General features: G+C 40.0%; 3 protein-coding genes across 3 annotated transcripts; 2 read left to right on the top strand and 1 right to left on the bottom strand.

Annotated features, from left to right (window-relative positions):
* The first annotated feature begins 313 nt into the window (after positions 1-313).
* Positions 314-7,110, top strand: plbd1a (phospholipase B domain containing 1a). The gene is made up of 11 exons (XM_079565169.1): positions 314-464; positions 1,061-1,283; positions 2,175-2,258; positions 2,374-2,515; positions 2,908-3,045; positions 3,134-3,278; positions 4,471-4,671; positions 4,734-4,874; positions 5,309-5,494; positions 5,587-5,693; positions 6,765-7,110. Exons 1-11 carry the CDS (start codon positions 353-355, stop codon positions 6,939-6,941), a joined length of 1,656 nt encoding a protein of 551 aa, XP_079421295.1. The 5' UTR covers positions 314-352; the 3' UTR covers positions 6,942-7,110.
* Positions 7,111-8,425: 1,315 nt separating this feature from the next.
* LOC306968752 (uncharacterized protein) lies at positions 8,426-10,197 on the top strand. Its single transcript, XM_079564235.1, has 3 exons — positions 8,426-8,630; positions 8,696-8,866; positions 9,857-10,197. The coding sequence occupies exons 1-3, from the start codon at positions 8,534-8,536 to the stop codon at positions 10,132-10,134; spliced, it is 546 nt and encodes a 181-aa protein (XP_079420361.1). The 5' UTR covers positions 8,426-8,533; the 3' UTR covers positions 10,135-10,197.
* Positions 10,198-10,287: 90 nt separating this feature from the next.
* On the bottom strand, positions 10,288-22,731 carry gucy2ca (guanylate cyclase 2Ca). Its single transcript, XM_079564252.1, has 27 exons — positions 22,516-22,731; positions 22,106-22,218; positions 21,432-21,499; positions 21,126-21,353; positions 20,921-21,039; positions 19,134-19,233; positions 18,950-19,058; positions 18,457-18,592; positions 17,408-17,493; positions 16,332-16,446; positions 16,173-16,254; positions 16,006-16,099; positions 15,876-15,938; positions 15,735-15,806; positions 15,550-15,654; positions 15,096-15,182; positions 13,544-13,676; positions 13,333-13,470; positions 13,170-13,258; positions 13,001-13,092; positions 12,768-12,926; positions 12,449-12,641; positions 11,489-11,663; positions 11,256-11,354; positions 11,085-11,179; positions 10,937-11,013; positions 10,288-10,785 (listed from the first exon to the last, which is right to left on the bottom strand). Exons 1-27 carry the CDS (start codon positions 22,724-22,726, stop codon positions 10,581-10,583), a joined length of 3,243 nt encoding a protein of 1,080 aa, XP_079420378.1. The 5' UTR covers positions 22,727-22,731; the 3' UTR covers positions 10,288-10,580.
* Between the last annotated feature and the right edge of the window lie 1,054 nt (positions 22,732-23,785).

Consider the following 23,785-nt stretch of genomic DNA (forward strand, 5'->3'; position numbering starts at 1 on the left):
ACAAATTTTACCCCGCCACCGTTGATAGGAATGTAGCCCCAGTGGCCTAATGGATAAGGCACTGGCCTCCTAAGCCAGGGATTGTGGGTTCGAGTCCCATCTGGGGTGAAATATTTTGATTTACTTTTATCAATCATAACATTTCAAACGCTTAGTTTCGAAAGAGTAAATGGCTCCGCTGTGATAACTTTGGTACAGATTACATGATTAGTAAACTAAATAAACGCATTTAACGCAGCACAACATTCAGCCAATCAGGAAACTCACCGCCTCTTTTACATTCCTGTTCTCGTTACCTCGTATTCGTAAATGAAAAATAGTCCAACCACTTCTGCTAATCCGACGAGAGAAGATGGCGCACAGAGCTCCCAAAAGACAGGCTGTTATGTTTTTAACAGAGTGGCACTGGGTTTGTGTTTTAGCTGTTATTAGCTGCTCCGCTGCGACCTTCACCCCTCCAAAGAGTAAGTAGGTCGAGATCAAATCATGACTGTGTTAGGACTCTTTTAGGACTTGTATAGGTCTGATGACTCCACTGATATGATACACATTCTCAGTCATCCTGCCCTTTATTCAAGCCAGAGGGTATGTTACTGGTAGTTATAGATATCACGAGATCAGGGGAGATTACTTTCACTTCTGTCCGTTCAGGTGCACACAACAGGCTCAGCATAAGGCTACACTAAAGAATTACTAATAGAGTGGGATTAGGCTATTGGTTTTTGTGGCTCAGGGCTTGTGGTTTGATTGTATGTATTTGAAAATTATTCAACACGGATTTTGAACAAAAGAGTTACATGTGTGGTTTGTGTCTTTGAAGAATTGCGCTCTTGTTTTACAAAAGTGTCTGAATGAGCTGAGAAGATAGAAAAGTACCTAAAATGTTAGTGTTTAGTTGTATTTCACTTTACCTTCATTATTCTCCACCACTGATTACTACACCTCTGTCTCAACTCTCTACTTTGAAACATTTGTTCAACGAGTGAATTTCCCCATTGTGAGATCAATAAAGGCTATCTTGTCTCATCTTAACTTCAGTGTCTGCCCTTTTCTCTCTCAGGTATGTCGGCAGCCACAGTGTACTGGGACCCCACACATAAAATGGTCGTGCTGAAGGACGGTGTGATTGAGACCGAGGGGGACGCGTACGGCTACCTCAACAACACCCTGAACAGCACTGGCTGGAGTGTCCTGGAGATCCGAGCGGGATATGGAACGACCCCGGAGACAGACGAACTCACCTTCTTCTTGGCTGGCTACTTGGAGGGTTTCCTCACTGCACAGTAAGTGTCAGGAATGTGCTGCCTTTGCACTATTGGATATGTGTCCCGTGCTTCTCACTGAATACCAGTGTAAATACAATTATGTAATCTATGGATAATTACAGCCTAACCCATGGTCTTGGGTGTTAAAGTAGGGTGTTCAACCTGTAGCTTGGGAGTTGCTTTTAGCTGCTAAAGGCTCTCTACATTTCTGCTGTTGAGTCAAATTGGATTAAACAAACAAATCATATCGAGTGAAATTCAAACATGCTGTTTTTTTCCTTTTCTTTGTGTATCAAATGATTGAGTTATGAAAACATTGTGGAACGTAATCTACAAACATTGAGGTAAAATCCTGCAAGGAAGCTAAACACATTTTCTTATTTGTTGAAATATAATCTTGGCTGTTCGTTGTCCAGGATGTTCTCTGACTGTAGTTACTCATCCTCAAAGCATAAGCACCTCTCCGTAATTTGTATTTGGTTAAAGAAGCTGTTGCTGACCTTAGTTGTAACTTATTGTTCTGACTTGTCAATAAACAAAATGATTAAAATAAAATATAAAAAAAAGGAGCTCCTGGGAGAAAACGACGGAGATACAGTATCTGTGTAGTAATTACTGCTGTCAATGGACAATTTTTCAAGATCAGATTCTGAAAGTTGATTAATCACAATTAATTGCAATTCATTTTAAGGCAATGTTTATTTCGATTATTGGTGCTAGGCCGACGTAAAACACTCTAATTAAAAGCATTTACTCCACATTTCATGAACAGACTTGTGCTTGAGATACAGGAGCATCTTAGGTCAAAACACGGATAACTATGTTTTAATTAATGGTGAGGTGAAGCATTAACTTCGACAGCCCCAGTAATAATCCATAGAATCTTGATTTCATACTTTGTCTTTGCAGGCAGATGATGCACCACTACACCAACATGTTTCCACAGATAATCCCCGACGACAAGACTCTCAGCCTGGTCCAAAATTTCATTGCGTAAGATGCTTCTCTCTTCATTGTTGAAACTTGATTCTTTGAGATCCTCTTCGATACAAAACGACTGATGTTTTGCATGAAGAAATTGAATGCTGAGAATAATTCATGTGTGCAGGAAGCAGGATTCTTGGGTCAGAGAACAAGTGAAACTGAACAAGGGCACTGATCCGCTGTGGGCTCATGCGGGCTTCATCACGGCACAGATGGATGGTCTACACGCCGGAGTCGCCGACTGGGCCAAACAACAAGGAAAAAAGGTTTGTTCATGACGTGCATGCACTAAACTACAGAGAAACTAAGGAGCAGGAAAGTCAGAGTGAAGGGAGACGTGTGCCCTTAAAACCACTCAAATTTCAAACTGGTTCTTGTTTTTGTTTGACTGACTGTTAAAATAGTATGAAACAAGGAAGTCACAGCCATGGAAATCTTGTGATCATGTCTCATTGTTTCACACTGTCTTGTTTAAAGTAACTGCGCGTAAGAATATAATAACAAACAATTGCTTAAAAAAATAAAATGATCATAATAATTGTTGGTCAATAAATTGCTCTTCCCAAAGCAAGAGTGTTCGCTTGTGTTTACCATTAAATAGTCTGTGTAGTTTTTATGTGAACAGGTGTTTATCTGCTGTTCTTCCCACATCCCACAGCCTCTCTCAAAGTTTGAAGTGCAGTTCCTGAACGCTGTTGGAGACCTGCTTGATCTGATCCCAGCCCTAAACCCGTCCCACCCTCGACTTGACGACTTAAAACTCCCCGGCATGGGACACTGCTCTGCCCTCATCAAGGTCAGAGGGCAATGTAAAAAACAACATCTCGCTACATAAGTTAAGCACCTCTCCAAATACTCAAAAGGTGTAATGTGTCGCTCCGCAGATGCTTCCTGGTTTTGAGAACGTGCTGTTTGCCCATTCCAGCTGGTACACGTACGCTGCCACCATGCGGGTCTACAAGCACTGGGACTTTCGAGTCACGGAGCCACACACGGCGACAGGGAAACTCTCCTTTAGCAGCTACCCAGGCAAGCAACACCATTACAAAATAAAAAATATATTCATCCAAATACTGTATATTTCACACACTCTCTTGTACAGCCCAAAAAAACATCGCTCTACAGTCTTTATTATAAGTAACAATTTTCAAGTTTCAGTATATTGACTTAAAGGGAGTATACAGAGTTTAAAAATGTTAAAACGAAGTATTTCCCTCCCCTCACATGTTCCAGCAATGTCCTGATGTGTAGAATGAGCCCAGACCTGTTCACCACAACTGCCTCTAAAATCCTGCACTGTCAAAAAGTTGTTACTTTGGGTCCGAAGTGCCGTCATGCACGAACTTAATATAGAGATTGCAGTTACGCTTAAGACCTGAGGTGCCAGTAGTGAACATAAAATGACCAACTTGCATCTAGTCTCTTTAAAGAGGTTTTAATGCTTTTGAAAATATGACTTTTTTAGAAGGTTAACATCAGTTTCATAATTATCATTTTATTTCAGCGAAACAGCAATTTTAATGAAGTTAATTTTATTCAAATTTTTTAGCTGCTGACAGGAAGTGACATAGATAAAGGTAAAGTTCCAGAGCAGTTTGACTAATTTCTCATTGACATAACATGGTTGGTATGGCAACAGTTTAAAATTGCTATAGATACAGACAATTCTTCACTCTTTTTAGTCATTTTCTGGTGGAATATCAACTTATTTATCACATACAAATAAAGTCAAGTGTAAATCGGGCCCATATGGATATTTTGTCGCAACAGATTGTTCAGTAGAAGTGAAAAAACGGCAGTTGTAGCAAGCGCTAGCTAACCGTTAGCATTAGCCCGATGCTAACATGTAGCATCAAGTTAGCATTCTCCGTTATTCATGTATTTATGGGCTGCTGAACCACTTTGCTCCTCCCCATGTCTTTGTATCATTATTTAGTAGAAAACTATATTCATAATTCAGCATTTGTTACAGTAGTTTTTGAATAATTAGAGAAAATAAAAAAAAATAAAAAAATGTTTTCCCCCTTAACTGTTTTCAAAAATGACCATATATGGGCGATTCCAGAGATGCCGTCTGTATCTATCCTCTATCTATGTCACTTCCTTCATGTGTCCAACAAGGAAGTGAAACTATAAACATCACAAAAATGGCCAAGCTAAAGAAAGCTGGGCACAATCTTCAGCAAAATCTTAAATATAAATGTGTCATGTGCACTTTAAGGATTCCTGGTGTCTCTGGATGACTTCTACCTCTTGGGCAGTGGCTTGATGATGACGCAGACAACCAACAATGTCTTCAACTCCACTCTCTATCAGTTCGTCACCCCTGAGAGCCTGCTGGCCTGGCAGAGGGTCCGCCTGGCCCACAGTTTGGCCTCAACAGGAGAGGAGTGGGCCGAAATATTCTCCCGGTATAACTCAGGTAAGACAAGTCAAATCTATCGGCTTCTCTGATGTCAGAATACTGACTCTGTTTGCCTGTAGGTACGTACAACAACCAGTACATGGTGTTGGACAGGAGTAAGGTGAAGCTGGGACACAGCGTGGAGGACGGCGCTCTGACTGTGGTGGAGCAGATCCCAGGGTTGGTGCAGTCTTCGGATCAAACACAGGCTCTGCGTCTAGGTAAGACTAACACAACTCTCCAAATGCTGGCAGCTCTGCAACAGGAAGCTCAAGAAGTATTCATTCCCTTCTATTTATTTACTTCTAGTGTTATGTTGACGAGTCTATACCTTTCTGTATCATGAGCAAGGAATGGACCTAAACTTGTATTTGTTTATATCTGAAAACTCTCTGAACCCTCAGTACAAACACAACACAAATAAAGGTAATAGGTGCATGTGTATCTATAAAATGACTGAAGATGCACAAAAGACACATTTGTGAGCCCTGACTGAACATCCCCAAAAGTTGGTGCCTTTGTGTGCTACCTGGGCACCACTAAACTTGCCTTTGTCTAAAAGAACTTCTACACCCAGTGCACCGAGTCAGATGATTATTCTCCTCAAGAGTGGACGTAAAAATTTGACTTTTTTGTTGTTGGTACCTCCCTGCAGGTTATTGGCCGTCGTATAACATCCCCTTCCATGAGAACATTTACAACCTGAGTGGATACCGGCAGATGTGGCAGGAGTTTGGAGAGGACTTCTCTTACGACCTCTGCCCCAGAGCCAAGATCTTCAGACGGGACCAGGGCAGTGTGACGGACCTGGCCTCTCTCAAGCACATCATGAGATATAACAGTATGTCACTTTATCCAAAAACAACTTGCCTTCTACCTACAGATTTCTTAATTCTTGTCAATAATAGAACATTCTCTTGTCTGTCTCTTCAGATTACAAGAAGGACCCTTACACCAAGAACCACCCGTGTAAGTCCATCTGCTGCCGCAACGACCTCAAGGCAGTGAAGCCCTCACCAGGAGGCTGCTATGACACCAAGGTAGCACAAATAGTAACATTTTCTGCAAGTATAAGTTTGAACGAGAACTGTACTTGGGTATTTTGAATGCATGTAGCAATATCAAGGACATATTTGAGGATTTACAGTGGGCAGTTTCAGAACTATTTTCAGACCTTTTTTACTCTATGTTATTATGTAGCAGTCTGGTCTTCCATTTACTTTCTATTTGTAAAAACTCTACACGTTTTATGCTACTATATTATATTAAAGGGATATTTCAGGCTTTTTGACATAGGGCCTCATTTCCTAGTTATCCAGAGTGCTGTTGATTTCTGGAGATATTTTCTTTTTCATTCATAGAGTCCTTATATTTGAAGAGTTTAGTGGTGCTAGGCTAGTGTTAGGCTAGTGCATATCTATGGTAACTAGTATCCTGCATTAAAAACCTCTTCAAAATCATCATGTAGGCCTTTCAAACGTTGCCATATCTGATTTGTAAAAAGCTCTTTTGTGAATTCCACGTGTAGTAATGTCGGCCGCAGGTAAACAAACTACTGTAGATCCGGTAACCGAGCAGATCACTCCGCCGCTGCGTAACTTACAACCAGGAAGCTGATGCTGCTCAAATACAAGTTCTTTTAATGCAAAATGGTTATATTTAAAAAATAAATAAAGTGAACACAGACATTTATATGGGTTAGTCTGGTGTTATAAGTGATTTGCCTCAGGTTCACTGTGCTTGGGTCAGTTTTTAATGCAGGCTACAAGTTACCATAGACGTGCTCTAGCCTAGCACCACTAAACTCTTGAAATATAAGGACTGCATGAATAAAAAAAAATCTCCATAAATCAACAACGCTCTGGATAACTAGGAAATCAGGAAAAGTTCTGAAATATCCCTTTAAAAACATACCGGTACATAAAAAAACGTTTTTAAAAAGCTAAATCTATATTACTGCAAACCCACTCAGATACTCTCATTCATTTATGCTTTTTTTTTTAGACATTTACAGCCTATATGAGCCTATAGGAATTAAGAAGTCTATAATTTGGACATTTTCAGTGTCAGATTTCTCCATAACAACATGTGAATGATATGTTTTGCTGCAGGTGACGGACTACCACATGGCTGCGAGCTTCAGAGCTGAGGCGGTGAATGGGCCCACCACACAGGGGGGGCTGCCTCTGTTCAGATGGGCCGACTTCAACAACATCAGCCACGTGGCACTGCCCAACTTCTACAACTACACCTTCGTCCCCATGGAGCCTCTGTTCTTCAGTCCGTGAGGTCCGGAGCTGCAGATGTGAACATGGAGTGGTACATGTCAGGGAGCAAGAAAGTGCGAAGTTTGTGAAGATGCAAATGTAGTGTGTGAAGTGTGTATGTTGTTTTATTCAGAGTAATTTGCTGTTTATGTGAATCTACAAAGACGTCAGGTTTGACAAAAAATAAGATGCCAAGATTTTGTGCGATGTTTTTTATATTGAAGATTATTTTTAATGAACTGATTGTGCACTACTTTTACTCAGGGCTCTTAATCTGCGTTTTTTATTTTGGCTTAAACTTTGCACATGAGATACTTTATTGATCTTCAAGGAAAATCAGGCTCAGGCAGCACCAAAGTTACAAATCATCAGGATGATCGTATAAAATGTGAGAGATTAAATCTGCCTACTGTTGTGTTTGTGATTTTGTGATGAATGTTACGTGGTGTTGCTGATGGCCGACACAAAGTTGTCTGTTATGTTTACACTGACAAAATAAATCTTATTATGCTCTACAGCCCAAAAAAGTCTAAGCTGTGCCCAACCTGTAGCAAAGTGGGATTGGCATTTGCAAACTTTCATGCCAAGTCTTTTTTAGCCACATACAGTATTTATAGCCACATACTGATTCGTCATTGTGGCCACTTGTCTCTTTGTGATCATTCGCTGTACAGACAATGATTGTGATGGGAAAGTCCCCACTTTCAATTTCTTAATTCAAACTTGGTTAAACACTGATATGGATATGTTAATATGGGCAGCCCCATCCTCACAGTTTTCGGAAATCTTCTAATGCAGACGTGAACTCAGACATTTTATCTATAGCTTTGTATCCTGTAATTAAACAAACAAACTCCCACAGATAATAACCTCTTAACCCCCACCTTAACTGAACACATTTTATCCAATTTTACCCAAATCTAAGACATCTTTGAAAGCTAAGACCTACATGTCATGTATTTGTCACATTTTTGTTGCTTTTTTGTTGCGTTTTGGCTGCATTTTGTATTGTTTATGTATTGTTTGTATTGTGTATGACGTGAATAAATGTGACCGAAACATGATTAAAAAAAAAAAAAGATGAAACCATGACAATCATAGCAAGAAAGAATCTCAGATTAGCTTTGTAAGTCTTAGCTTTCAAATGAGGCATTTCACTGTAATGCTCAACTGGAGAAAATGCACTCGGAGGTTAAGGGGATAAATAACATTGTATCGCTAAGCTGTAAACTGTATCCATCAGCACAATAGAGAGTAGTTGTTGTACTATCAGCAACATTGTATTGTATAGTAATATATTCAATCGAAACCACACAAACCGTGGCAGTCGGTGTGTTCTTGACTGGAGTGTAATAAAAATATGCTTTAATGGTAAATGGTTAATTGTTATAACGCCTAAAATACTAAAGGTTGAGGGGCCCCAAGGGTCAAACTGCACTCCTCTCGCTCGAGCCCCAGGGGACCCAAGGTCTTCACCCTTTCCTTTCAGCACAGGAACTGAAACTCATGTTGGAGACAGCAGCCTGTATTCTCTGCTCAGCTCACCAAACGGCTGCCAGAGCAGAGGGACACACTGTAGCAACATAAGATCGTCATTTCATGGTTTGTTTGCAATGGCCAAGAAGAACTGCCCCGCTGGGTTCAAATGGGACAGCCTGCTTAACAACTGCGTGTCTCTGGACATTGAGAAAAGGCCCCCAACACACACTGGTAAGAACTATGGCCCTATTAACTGTTCATGATACTATTTCAACTTGACATGACTGCACTTTCAGAACCATCCCTCACTTCCCTGGTCTGGCTGAAGAACACCCCCCCTGCTGACCAGACAGTGGCAGCGTTCAACCCTGCCCTGTGGATAGTCATGCTGTTGGCCACGCTGGGCTCCATTTTGGCTCTGGCTCTGTGGCTGGTTATCTACAGAAGGCATTCACAGCAGCACACGGGTAAGAAGCTGGAAGTGCTTGAAAGCCAACAAGAAAAGAGCTGTGGAGACAGAGCATGCAAACTGCAATATGGATCTAATAGAGACATCTTTGTCAGAGGCGGGCGGTACTCTCTACATTTACTCAAGTACAAGCACTTGAGTAACTTTTAGGAAAATCTGTACTTATTAAAGTAGTTATATCATTCAGTACTTTTTACATCTGCTTGAGTAATATTGTAATGAAGTATCTTTACTCTTACTTGAGTAAAAAAAATGTGTCACTAAATAAATTCCATAAGTTTTCACATTAGGACAAGTTTTGTTAATTTATGTTTAATAATTTATGTCACGACTGAAGCACAAATCAGACTTTTACGCTGAAACAGTTATTCAGATTGTAGAGTAAGTAGGGTAAAATAATTTCGAAGTAACGTTACTCTTCCTTAAGTTAATATTTTGGCTTCTCTACACACCTCTGGTCTTTGTAGAGTCAGAAATGTTGGCATCGGTGCTGAAATGTAACAGCCAGAGGTCCCTTAGGGATTTGAAAACAGCTTTGGGCCGACTACATTCAGCACACATCCGCTGGTTGAGGAAGACAAGGTTGAAATCTTTTTATAACAGAAGGGAAATTGTAGCTGAATAGTACATGTGTTCACTGCACTCTGAATGCAATTGCTTTAGCTGTGAAGTGGTCATGTGCTGGACAGAGCACATGACTCTAAACTGCTCAAATGAGACTTGAGTGTTCCTGGATACATTTAATTTGTATTTGAGACGCTTTAATATAAAATGGTTGAAGTTGGTTCCCTTTTTTAAATTTACATGATCTAGGTGGGATTTGATGATGCAAATGCCCTCCCAGGATAGACAATAACAAACTAAACGTTTTGAGGTGTCCTCCAACAGAGTGAAGGTGTAAAATATAGTGTCAAATAAATACATTCTTTGGGTTGTTTTTTTTGTTGCCAGGTTTTTTCCAACACAATGTCTTGTTTATTTGTTGTAGTGGAGGAGCCAGCAGAGCAGCCTCTTTCCAAAACAGAGCCTTCAGCCAATGTTTACTGTCCGCTTCCATCAGAGGCATCTCCACAGGGTCAGCAGCACCTGTACACCGGGGATCCCACTGCGCCCGTGTGGCGAGGAGACACTGGCTGGGAGCACGTGAGGCATGATGGAGGAGAATGGGGTGAGGGACTCAAAGGCAGCGCTGTGAGGCAGGAGACATTCCCACTTCCTGCCACAGAGCTCGGCGGTACAGCACTCGTCACGACCAAAACTCTGTAGGACTGATCTGTCGACTTTTATCACAGAAGTATTTGAATTGTTTGTACATGTGCCATGATGTGAACCAGTCTCACCCAAGAGTCTTGAATAATCCACTCTTTCAGCTTTGTTTAATAATACAAATAGATAAATATTTACAGACACGCTGATCTGTGTGACCTTATCACACAATATACACACAATCTTTGCAGCAGAAAATCTATTTACATGGTAAACTATTTTCTTTCCCAATCAGTGAGCGACATTCAAACAAAAAGAGAACTTTTCCGAGGGGATGACACATATTTTGACTGGAGTACAATAAAGACATGCTTTAAATGAAATGTTTGTCAGCGTCCAATTTTAATGGCGGCTTTAGTTTACTATCATTGAAAATATTAATCAGTGTCCTTTGCTGCTGCATGTTAAGTCCTCCATGGTGTCCTGTGCAGAGCCCTGCTGTGTGCTCACAGGTAGGTGCTGGGGTAGTCGGTGACGGCCAAGTGAAAGTACTCCGGCGGGTCGCTCTGAGTGCTGCTGCTGGTCTCCCTCCGCCGTATCTTGGTGGATAGGGTCTTTCGTTTCTCAAAACCTTCAGTGCACTCGGCACGTTTACCTAAACTAGCCTGGATCATCTCAGCTAAGTCCTCTTGAAGCCGCTGGAAGTTCTCACTGGTGACAAAAACAAAGCAAATGTGTGCAATTTATTTTTATAATACTAACATTAAAACACAATAAAATTGACACATTCAGAGAGAAAAACGCTGTTGAACTCTTTATGTATTAGGTCCAGTGACCGTGTGTGTATTTCAGTGTGACTCACGCAGTTGGTGGTGTGGGAAGGTTGTATTTCTGTCCAGTTACTCCAGTCAGCCAGTAAGTCATCTCTTTTCCTTTTCCCTAAGACACAAACACAAAGCATAAGCTTCCATTGCTTTGGAAAGTCTATGAAAAGCCTTTCAAAGCTTCACCTTGAGGTACGTCTCTCCTCTCTGCTCGTACTCAAACTGGCCGTCTGTCCTCTTCAGGATGTTAATGGTGGACTTGCTCGTGTGTATCCTCAGAGCTAAAAGACAATGCAGAGCTGATGAATAAAAGTGACAAAGCTTAAGTGCTTGTATATAAATGGTGGGTCTTCTTACGTAGGCCCGTAGACTCCATCCGCGAAGCCGTGTTCACTGTATCTCCAAACAAACAGTAACGAGGCATCTTGTTCCCCACAACACCGGCAGCACAGGGTCCTGTGCATAAATGGACATTTCATGAGTCAATTTTCTGTAACCTTTCCCTTAGATGATTACGAATGATTACACTACACTGCACAGGTACACACAGCCACATAATAAAAGACTAATCATTTCACATAAGAAGCTACCTGAATGGACGCCAATGCGAATCCAGAGAGGGATTCCAGGTAAGTGCTCGAGCTGATAAGTCCCTACAAAGGACAGTATATCCAGGGCCATGTGAGCAATGTCCACTGCGTGTCTGTTTCCGTTTCGGTTGGGTAAACCTGAAGCAACCATGTAGGCATCTCCTATTGTCTCCACCTGCAAATAGAATATGTAAAATCCACAAAGTCAAACACAAGAGAGTTAGTAGAAACTGAAACATCTACATCATATGTGTCAAGAGTTATGGATTTTTAAAGAAATAACCAGAATGCTCACTCCAGCCACCAGGGGGCAGCTTAAATTAAAAAAAAAAAGGAAATTATTCCATATTCCATAAATCCATTGCCATAATAAGAGCTCAGGATACAAACAACACATTATAGCCATGGTAAATGGTCAGTCTGCCCCAAGGTCGGCTCTGGCTACAATACAATACACCAAGTGCGGCGTCAATGAATAATGACTACAGCACTTTACGAAACTTGTGACACAAGTAATAGTAAAGCAGAGTAATTAATGTAAGTCGTTATTATTTATTATGCTAATCAGGCTTTTGACCAAATCAGGAGTGTATTAAAATCACAGCTCATTATTATTCATTTATTAGATTATTTTTTTTCCTGTTTCCATTATATGTGGCCCGTGACCTGCAGAGGGAGCTGAATTTCAAATTAGTTCTACACCTCTGCTCTACATAAATAAAGGCAAACGGCATATCATAAACGTTTATTGTCATTGATTGATTATTATATTGTTTAATTGATTCTTTTATTACATTATTGGCTGCAAATGCATTATAATCAAAGGATTTTTCTTTCCTCGTCACCAATCAGTAAAGTCTTATAATTATACTATTGGCAGAAGCTTGTTTTTAGTCCAACATTGCAATTGCTTTAATGGCTATTTTCACGCTGTCCATAAAGACTTTGAGCTCGCAGTACCTTGTAGACGTCGTGGTGGTCGAGGATGCTGTCAAAGTTCTTGTAGATGTCGTTGAGCATGTCCACCACCTCCATGGGGGTGCTGTAGTGGCAGAGTGTAGTGAAGCCCACGATGTCGCTGAAGTAAATGGTCACCTCCTCAAACAGCTCCGGCTCCACTCGGCCCGTCTCCTTCAGTGAACACACCACCGGGCTGAAAAATACAACCACACACCACACATTTGAGTCGAGTCATGAGCAATGGAAAAAACAGAGGAAACAAGCGCTACCATCACTGTCAACACAAAGCTTATACCAGAATACCTGTCATGTGACTTACCCGGGGAGGAGCATGAAGTTTAGCCTGTCCGCTCTGTCTCTCTCAGCTTTGTACAGAGCGGTCCTTTCTTCCACTAGGCGCTCCAGAGTCCTCGAGTACATCTGCAGGCGTCGAATGAGGTTGTCCATGTAAGTCTCACTGGCCTGGTTGTGGAGGGCACTATAAAATACCAATAAATCAGGTATCTCAAGTATTATATTTCTTTCAGTATTCTGCTCAAGGTGCTCACTTACCTAAAAATCTTACCAAGGGTTAGCTCTATTTTCTTGAAGTCTGGCCTGCGTTCTGGTTCCTCCTCCCAGCAGTTTTTCATTAATGTGTACAACTAGGAACATACAAACCACTGAGATTACATTCCTGTACAGTGACTATGGTAAGTGATGATCGCTGTGTGTGTCCTACCTCTATTGCTCTCTCTAATGCACCTTCAAAGTTGAGGTCTGGTCTAAAATAGCCAAACACACTGGGATTCTGCACTCTGTAAATCTTTTCTATACGCATAAAAAACATTATTATCTTTTGAAAATACACAGTATGTTGAAGTGAAAGTCAAACAAATGTTCACCTGAAATATCAGAGCAGTTCTGTGTGTAGAACGGAGTTTTCCTCATGATAATCTCGTGTGTAATGATGGCAAAGCTGTACACGTCGCCTTTCTGAGATATGCCGCTTTTACGAAGGTGCTCTGGGGCTGTCCATAGATCTGAAAGCAGATGAAGGGCTTTAAGATGTGTTGCGTTTTGGGATTCATTCAGTGACAACATCCCTCATCTCACCTTTGCCTGGTGTAAGAATAGTGTTGCATCCAAAGTCTGTGATTTTGACCACCATGCGATTGTCCACCACACAGTTAGTGGATTTTAGACGGCCGTGAGCTCCTACGCTACTGGAGTGGAGGTAGGACATTCCCTGTGGAGACAGCATAACAAACTGTGAGCACAACAGCGTGGATATACATGCCTTTTCAGTCATGTGTCCTTTGTTGTCATGGCGGAAACAATATCTCTACTCAGGATATAAATGAAAGACAACCACACACCACTGATTGACAGTGGCATTTTGATTTATTCGTAATCATTGCTCAAGAAGAAAACAGTAAAAACACAGCCCCAGAGACGCACATTTATGTGTAGAAACAGTAAGTCAATGTTTAAGCTGCTCAAGGCGTTAGCATGCTACCAGTTAGCATTTACAGCTCAGCTCTGACCTCTGAACCACACTCCAAACATCTAGCCTTGGATACAACATGTGACAGAGGTCAGAGCTGAGCTGTTACTGTAGCATTTCCTCAGTGTTCATATGTGTGAGCCACACATGTGTTTATCGTGTTGAAGCCATTGACAGTTGATTGATGACAGTTGCTAACCGGTAGCATGCTAAAGTCTTGAGCAGTTTAGCACTGACTCAGACTGAGAGAGTAAAGGTTTTCTGTTCCCTCTTTGATGTGTACATTTAGTTTTCAGAGTGAAGCAGATCTTTAGTAAATCCTGCTGTAGCTCGACCGACAGAGATTTACTGGTTGTTACATCACATAGACGTGCATCTCTGGGGCCGTGTTTTAACTGTTTTCTTCATGAGCAGTGATGTAGAGAAATACTGTCAATCAGTTGTCTTTCATTTTCATCCTGAGTAGATATATTGTTACATGTTGTAGTACTGCATAATTGCACTGCGAAGTATTCATTGTGTAATAATTAATATTACACAATGAATTTTACCATATAAATCCATTTTCGAGTAACTAGCAAATACGACAAATACGAAATATAAACTAAAAACAAGGGGAACAGTAAAAAAAAGAGACACAACCTCTTAACCCACGCCATAACCGAGTGCATTTTCTCCAATTCAGCTTTACCCAAATCTAAAAGTGTCTCAACTGGAGCTTAGAGCCTACAGGCCAGAGTAACGCCCACCTACAAAACTTTTTCATCACATTTTTTTCGCTCTTTTGTTAATTTTTTTGTTGCTTTTTTGTCACTCTTGAATCGCTCTTTCGTCGAGTTTTTGTCCTATTCTGGAAGTGTTTTTGTAGTGTTCTTGTCTTTTTTAATTGCTTTTTTGTTGTGTGTTTTTGTTACATTTTTGTCACAATTTCATCTAATTTTTGTGATTTTTTTATGGTATTTTTGTTGTGTTTTTGTCACTTTTGTAGTCACCTTTTGTCTGATATTTCATCTCTCTTTAGTCGTGTGTTTTTGTCACATTTTTATTGTGTTATTGTTGTTTTTCTGGGACGTTTTTAGATTTAGATAAAGCCAAACTGGAGAAAATGTGCTTTGTTCAGGTGGGGGTCAAGAGGTTAAGGAATACAGTAAAAAAGTGTACCTTTGCTATGTCATACATAACTGATATCTTGAACTCCATATCCATGAAGGTCTCATCGGGATAAGAGATCTTGTCATTGAGAATGCTCTGTGAAGACACAATACTGTTATGACCCTATGGGGTTAATGTGTGTGTGATTACATGCACATGCTCCACCACTGCTCTATCTGTCTCTTATCAGCGAAACTATAAAGGCGTCAGGAGAGCAGAGAAGAGGCCAGAAAACCATTTCACTGTTTACTGTAGTCATGGTTACCTGATAGATCTAAACACTGAGGTTACAGCGCTAAGTAACGTGGGTCTATTTACTGAAAAAACTGCTTTTAATTTAGCCCAAAAGCAATAAATATAAATTTTTTAAATGAGCTGTTGTCATTGTTTTTATTTCACTCTAATCATTAATAGAAATGATAACACTTGATTATTAATAACATGGAAAGTGCAGAGTCCTTACCCTCAGGGAGCCTCTCTGGCAAAGCTCAAAAACACCAAACACACCGTACTCAAACTGGACTGTGCCGTAGAACTTGGTCAGGTTGTAGTAGTCAATACGGAGCAACTGCAATTGTAAAGTCTTAATTAATCCAAGTTTTCTTGATATTATTTAAATACAAAAATAGCTATTACTGAACTACTAACAGTGTTGAGCTCAATTTTCTGCTCTTCATTAAAGTCGCCATCTGTGTGTTTGAACTCTTTCAAAATGACTGGCTGAAAAGGAAGGGGAAAAAGTCATCTTGTATTTCTAACAATAACAGCTGAACATTTGTGAAAGATTACCTTCTTGTCGTAGCGCCCTCGGTGAGCGAGGAATATACTGTCCCTTCTCTTGTCGTCATCAATCTGTCACCAAAAACATATTAGCTTACCATAACAATATAACTTTGTTTTGTTGACCTTGTAGACCTGCCTTTAGAGAAACTTCCTTTTCATCCAGAGGACCAATCAGGTTAGGATCTATGTGTGACCACTTTTTCTGCATCATACGCTCCTTCCTGTTTTGCCTGTAGGAAACAAAATAAATAGATTCATAAATTAAATTAGCGTTTTAAATGATAGTTTGTAAGCTCTACATACCTGTAGAAAATGAGTGCAATGGCAGTCACCACAATGACGCTGAGGCTCAAAACAATGACAATGATGTCCTGAGTACTTATTTCTAAAAATCAAAACATACATTTCCTTAACTATGTATATCTGTAACTGCATGACAGCAAAATGAAGTAAGTTTATTACGATCATCGATGTCCGGGTCATCATCCGGCAAAACACCGTCCTCCCAGGGCAGAGCAGATGTGTCCTTTACTGTAGTTTCATTTTTGGACGTGTCAAACACAAAGAGGGTTGTATACTGCAAAGTAAAACAACAAGTGAACAACAAGTCAACAAGTCTGAAACACCTTTGCCAGAGAGCTTAAACCATGGCTCAAATCGGCCCAAAGGTGCTCACATGTGTAAAATGTGCCTTATCTAGTTAAATAATCTGTTTTATTTGAACCTTGTTTAATAATGTGTTTAATCCTTGAAACCTAAAAGCCCCCTATGGACAGGTGTTGAAAATTAGCAAATGTGCTATAACACTTTAAACAATGCATCTGGTACGTCCAATGTAACTGCTATGTCCATATTAAATAAATAAATAAATGAAATGAATGAAAAATGAAAAAAGTGAGGCTCATATAGTCTGAAATATACTGTACACATATACATATACATATACTGTACATATACATATATACACATACATATACATATACATAATATACATATATATATATATACATATACAAATATACATGTACAGGGACTTCAGAAAGTTTCCAGACCTCTTCCAATTATTTCAATTTCATTGCGCAGCAGCCTGTGTATATTTGTGCAATGTTAAATAGTTTACACTGATAACCCTACAATACAATAAGATACACAATATATTTAAAAATAACATAACAAATTTAAAAACGCTTGGAAAAATTATGTAAAAGGAAGAGCTTTTGTAGTGACAGTGTTTTCAGACCAACAACTACAGACCTATTCAATTGCTCTCAATCATAAATGTGCTGCATTATAACATTCATTAAATCCATACTGCGAAACATTTCACACAACTAATTTAAACTAAATATCAGGGATCCAGTGATGCAACATATAACCTCGAATGTTCCGCAGTGTGGCTTAAAAGTTTATATCAGTGGTGGTAAGGAAAGATCTTTGAACTTTTTCAGCATCCAACATAATAACAACGGGATATGTAGAGGGGTATGACCCACTGTACGCCTGAAACATAACATGTCAGTGGTGTGTTGCTTCATTACCTCGTGTGTAAGGGTGGACGTATACAGCAGAGAGAAGTTGACATCTCGGTCTCCAAACTCATCCAGTACATAGTGTCCTCCCATACCTGGATACAGCAAACTGCGTCAGAGTGACTGGTTTGACAAACATAATAAAACTGATTTAAAAGGAGTCCCCAAGGCGTCCGGAAGTACATTTCCTATTCATTTTTCCCATTTAGATTTCGAAATTAAAACTTTTAAATAAGCGTTTAAAGGCACAATGGAGGCTAATCAGCTACATGCTAACTACTGATCATAGACAGAAAAAATCATATACTTGAAAACACAGTGAAATGCTTTTTTGGTTTACAGGGTTTCAGATCAATCTTGTAATTAAAATTGTGTGTTTTTGTAATAATAAATGTAATAATTTTTACTGTTATACTTTTGTATAGTTATGAAGGTGAATATATATAAATATTTTACTTTATTTTATTTATTATTATTTTTTATTTTTTTTAACTTTCCTTTTGTAGTGCCTCCGTGTGTACGGCTGAGCCCCCCAGGAAGTGATCCAGCGATTGCTTCCTGGGCACCCTTGATGCCGAGCAATATTCATCCATCTTGTTATGGACTGGATCCTCTGCCGATCCTGAGCCAGTACAGGATGGATGGATATATACAATATCCCAGTATTCTCTCAAATAATGTAGTGTCTCTATACCACTGTGAGCCTTTAGTTTGAAGTCTGGATTGCGCCTCTCTCCTCAAGTGTGCATGTGTGCGTGACAGAGTGAACGAGTGAGTGGATGAATGCAGTTAAGGGTATGAGTGAACAAAGTGTGAGTGACCAATGTGATTTTAACTGTAAATTCAATAAATATATTTGGATAAAAAATAAAAAATAAAAATAAAAATTGAGTGTTTTTGGTTAGCCTCTGTCGTGCCTTTAATGTATAAAATAAATTTATTATCTAAGTAAAAATACCTACGACAAAAATACACGCGTTTTTACTTTCCGAGCTTTAGTTAATGTTTGCTCTGTCCCCTATTGTGTTACTCGCGGGGTTATCAATGGTCATACACACCATTAAACGAAATGTTTGCAAAGGGATGGCCATTCAGGGGCATGTTCTTGCTGCTGTTGCGACTGAGCATCTTGTCTCGTAATACTTTCCCGAATAGGAGCGCCCCGTCGTGGTACCCAGCAACATAGTCATTGATCTGCTCAGAATAACAGGAAACAGACTTGTGATTGTTGTCATTTATGAGATGATACAGAGCACGGATTCTCACACTCACAACGCAGCAAGAAAAGGTAGCCTTTAAACATTTAAATTTAATTTTTAAATATACATTTAATGCCAATGTGTGCAGTTCCATTTCATTCCAAAAACATGAGATCATATAGAAGTGAGACTAGACCAGGGCACAAAGTAAGAAACAACTGAACAATGAGGCATCACTGTGTATTTGAGAACAGCAACTACTGGACTTTTTAGTACTACAAGCAGAGAGAGAAGAAACTCAGACTTTAGATGAAGAACCACTGGCGTATGATTGTTTAAAATGGGATCTTACCGTGTCATTGTAGGTCAGGTTACCAAAGGTGTAGTTTCGCTGTGGCAGAGTTACCACCAGAACATTGTTCATGTCTTGACTGGACGTTCTGTTGTCATAATACTCTGAACTGGGAAACCAAAAAGAACAAGCTTTTGTTTGAATAGTATGCTCATTTAAAACAAGATCAAGTTCAAATACTCACTTGTAGATGTCAATGAGAATGAACGTGATGTCTGGGTGGATAGGTCCTGAGTTCCGCTTGATATGGGAAATATGGTCTGGGCCGCCACAGAGGATGAAAACTGCAAACAAGACAACAAAATGAAGACAATCCTCTAAATCCTCTAAACATAGACTTTCTGCACTGGTCTTCCTGGCACCTAAACATTTATGTGGACTTTATGACATCCGTCCTGCCACCAATCCACCTTTCATTCAGTGAAGAACACTTTGCCACAGTCATACAACCAATAAAGGTGGTTTATGTGCCAAATTATTGAGGCTATTCCTGGCAACCAAATCTCACTCACTCTCTCTAAGTCTCACTGAGTTAGAATAGAATCCCATAAAGACCATAGATACATATTGAGGTCAAGGACACATTTGTTTATTTTATTTATTTGTTTGTTTGGTCGGGACAGTGCGTGTTTATCCGTTGTCCCACACTTGCACTCTCAAACGCACTCTCACTCATGCCTACACTGTGCTCCAAATTATCAACTCAAATGACAGTCGGCATAATTTTCAAGCCTTTAACTGCCATTAACTGAGGATCATTTGAATGTGAGTGAAAAAACCCCCCAATGATAACAGTTTTTTTTTTTTTAATAAACAACTCAAAGGTTGAAATTAACTGAAAATGGTCATTTGTTGAATTTGTAGCATTAGGAGGTCATATTCACTGAAATCAAAAGCTATTTAAATCAAAAATATATTAACAGGTCAAGCTACATTTTAACATAGGAGCCCTTCTGTGATAGCAGCTTCAAAACTCTTGCATCCATTAAACTTGTGAGTTTTTGGAGAGTTTCTGCTTGGATTTCTTTGCAGGATGGATGTTTGGATGTGAACTGCCTCCCACCCTCATAGATGTTTTGCTTGAGGCTCCAAAGGTTCTCAATAGGGTTGAGGTCAGGGGAAGATGGGGTCCACACATCATGAGTTTCTCTCCTTTTATGCCCATAGCAGCCTTGATGCAGAGGTATTCTTTACAGCAGGACATGGTGCGTTGTCATGCATGAAGATGATTTTGTTATGGAAAGCACCGTTCTTCTTTTTGTACCATAGAAGAAATTGGTCTGTCAGAAACTCCACATCCAAAACATGGCTCCACCTCCTCCTTGCTGACGTCACAGCCTTGTTGGGACATGGTGGCCATTCACCAACTATCCATCTGACCATCCAGGGTTACACGGCACTCCCAGGCGTCTGAGACACAATACTATCCATGGGTTTCACTGAAAAACTTTTTTTTTAACCTTTTTAACACTGGAATACAATTTGCAAAATAATTTGGAACACAGTGTATTGTACGTGCAGACACGGGGAGAACATAAAAACTCCACACAGAAAGGCCCCATCCAGGTGGGAATTGAACCCAGGACCTTCGAGCTGTGAAGCACACGCACTAACCGCTGCGCTAAGGCACTACCATGCCCCCCAAAAGCTGTCAAAATGCAGATTTTTTTGTCTGGTTTCCGATTAATATCTCTGTAATTACAGGGCCTTGCCACATGAAACACAATCTTACCCCGTCCAGGGATCGAACCTGAGACCTTCTACCTGTGAAGCACGAGCGCTAATCACCGTGAATCTTTCTGATGAATGGAATAATGATATGGAATTTAAGTAGTCACTTTTAACAAATAAGCGTTCCTTTCAACTGCACGTGTAAATAGAGATTATAACATATATTTGAAACTTCCATTAGATTTTCCGGACACAGATTTTTATTTGAAACTTCCATTAGATTTTTCAGGACACACTTACTGTTACTGTGTCGAACCGGAGACGCAAGTGCCATGAACAGCTCATCCTCCCCACGCAGCATTTCTCTCTTGGTATTGGAAGCAAAATGGTGCGCCGCTGCTTCCAGTGCCTTGATGTACCTGCGGAAAGGTATTTCAGCCACCTTAATCACAAGGAAGTTCAAATGGTGAGTACTTATGGCGGCCTGTTGTTAGTGCGTCCTCACCAGAAGCAGTCCTCGGATACATTTACTGTGCTTTTCGGTGAATACACATAGACCCGGTTCCACTTCTTTTTCCATGGTAATATGGTCTCATTTATAAAGTTAACCATGAAGTGGGACAGCTTGCGCGCAGGTGGCAGGATTCGAGTCAGCTTGGGCTTGTAGTCACAGGACACTCCGAAGCTTCCAGCCGAGATGATAGGTATACTCAGGGTTAGGCCGGCCTCCTGACTAAACCAACATAAAGCAACATGTGTGGCTAGAAGCAGTATAAATAATGAGTAAAATGGACAACAGAGAGATACTTACTCTACTAATTGGTATGTGGCGTAAGTGCAAGAAGGCCCGAGCATCACACAGCCTATTTCATGGTTTATCTGCAAAAACACAAGCAATATGCAGTGAACAGTTTAGTGCAGTGCAGTACTTGATAAACCATGGTCGACTGGCCGTGTTGGGAGATTGCACTTTCGGGGGTACTATTATACTCTCTTGGCTATGGTGCTTGTTTATGGTTATATTCTTGTCACAAGAATTGTCTTGTTTTATCCTAGGCCACATATTGAAGATGGTAGCCAGTGCAGTAAACATTAAACTGGTGTATTTAGCAGTTAACTGTATTATCTCACCTTCATTTAGACTCAGAACCATACTACTACTACTATTGCCTCACACTAAAATGTTAGTTATTGAGATGATAATTGTGTATATATTCATATACTTGCATTAAAAAGCACCATCTCTGGAGATGTGAGCCAATTCAGCAAGAAGCCATAAGAGAAAGTAAATTGTTCTTAGGGCTATGGTCACCCCTGATATAGGTGACATATTAAAAGTTACATTTGATTGAGCTTGTTTTCAACCTCAGCAGTCCATCTATAATCTGGGGTGAGGTGGCCATTCTCCAGACACGCCCTTGGCAAACTAGCCAACTTTCAAATGTAATTTTGATATATTGAAGTTGGGCGCGTTAAGATGCTTACAGTGAGATTCTTGACGATGGCAACCCCTTGACATGTACTGCTGCCACAGCCCTGACTGTTGTACCCGTCGGCGTTGAAGCCTTGGTAGTTGGCTGTCAGCTGGAAATTAAGACCTATAGTGAAAATGTGTGTTTATTACATAAAACAATAAACAATGAAATGCCATAGAGTAAATGATCAGTAAGGGATCAATAATGTATGTATCTAATCTTGCCCTGCAAAGTGTGCAATCACTTCATGCAGTACAATAAAAGGCTCCTTATTCCTTACTTTGAACTGATGAAATGGTTGATGTTTATGATAATTAAAATCATTTATGAAAGTGGCACACATGCACCGGCGTGTGACATGACACTAAAGGATTTACATTGCAGATTACAGATTCTTTAGTGGGACGCTGATCTTCATACCTGCTGCCTCGTTCTTCAGTCTGTCCTCCTCAATAGCTTGCTCAACTGCTGCTTGAACGTACGGCCGGCTCCACTCGTATGCGTTGTCCTCCAACAGCACCACATTCATCCTGTATAAGAACCTTTCATTCAGGCAGCGATCCAACATTTGATCTGCTGTCAGTGTTAGTATAAACATCCACAGGTAAGGTAGACTCTGCAGGACGGACATCTTCAACTGTGTTTTCCAAAAGCTTTTACATGACAAGAAAAGCAATAACAATAGCTGTTAAAACACAGCTGCAATCCTGTTTTCGTATTTGCAGTTTAAAAAAAACAGTCTAAAACAGTCCGGCTTGCCTCCACCTGTTGTTCTCCACCTGCTCTGGCAGATTTGCAATGGTCTGCCCTGATACGAGCTGATCCATCAGTCCCGCGTTAATGAACAACTTTGGTGACAGTAGGTGCTATGATCGGGAAAAAAAAGGGAGGAGGGCACTTAAGATTCCCACAATGCATCACCTTTTTTTTATATATCCCTCTGTTTGTAAACAAAAACTAACAATCAGATTCAGTTGAAACAAGCCAGACACCTTCAGAATCGATTTGGTGAGGAATTTCTGAAAACATAAATTAAGCCTAACATTGTTATGCAACACAGGTTTCTTTTAAAGCAATGTCGTGGAAAAGCTAAGGGGGCAAAGGTCAATTCAGGTCATAAAAGTGAGGTATTATGTGTGGGGAATAAATATTGTCGACTATATAAGCAGCAAGGATAAAAAATATTATAAAAATGTCTTCTTCAAAACATCGAATGTGTAACTACCACCTTGTCAGTCAATAAACAGATTTCAAGACCACTGCTATTGTATTATCTTTAACTATTGACTTCAGTGCAACTATTGACTTAGACGCTTACATTTTTGTTTTCCGCAATCAATATTAATAACTCTAATAGGTTTTTAGTATCCTCAGCACTGCTACATGTGTATTCCTTCCTGCGGCTTTGTATAAACACAGTGTACTTTTATTGCTGACCATAAAACATTACTCAAGTCAAACAGCGGTTTTATCAGCCCATGATTGAGGCGTCATTGTCTTTCTCACACTGTTCATGCCGCAGATAAAACACAGTCAAAGGGGAAAATTAAATCCACTTTTCAATACCCAGTCATACTCCTTTACACGCGTTTCATTGGGAGATAAAAGCAATTATGAATTCAAAAAAATATATAAACAAATACTCTTTTGGGTTGTGAAATGTCCCTGAAATGGCATCTGTAAAAGGAGT

This window comes from Gobius niger, assembly GCF_951799975.1.
Source record: "Gobius niger genome assembly, chromosome: 10".
NCBI lineage: Eukaryota > Metazoa > Chordata > Actinopteri > Gobiiformes > Gobiidae > Gobius > Gobius niger.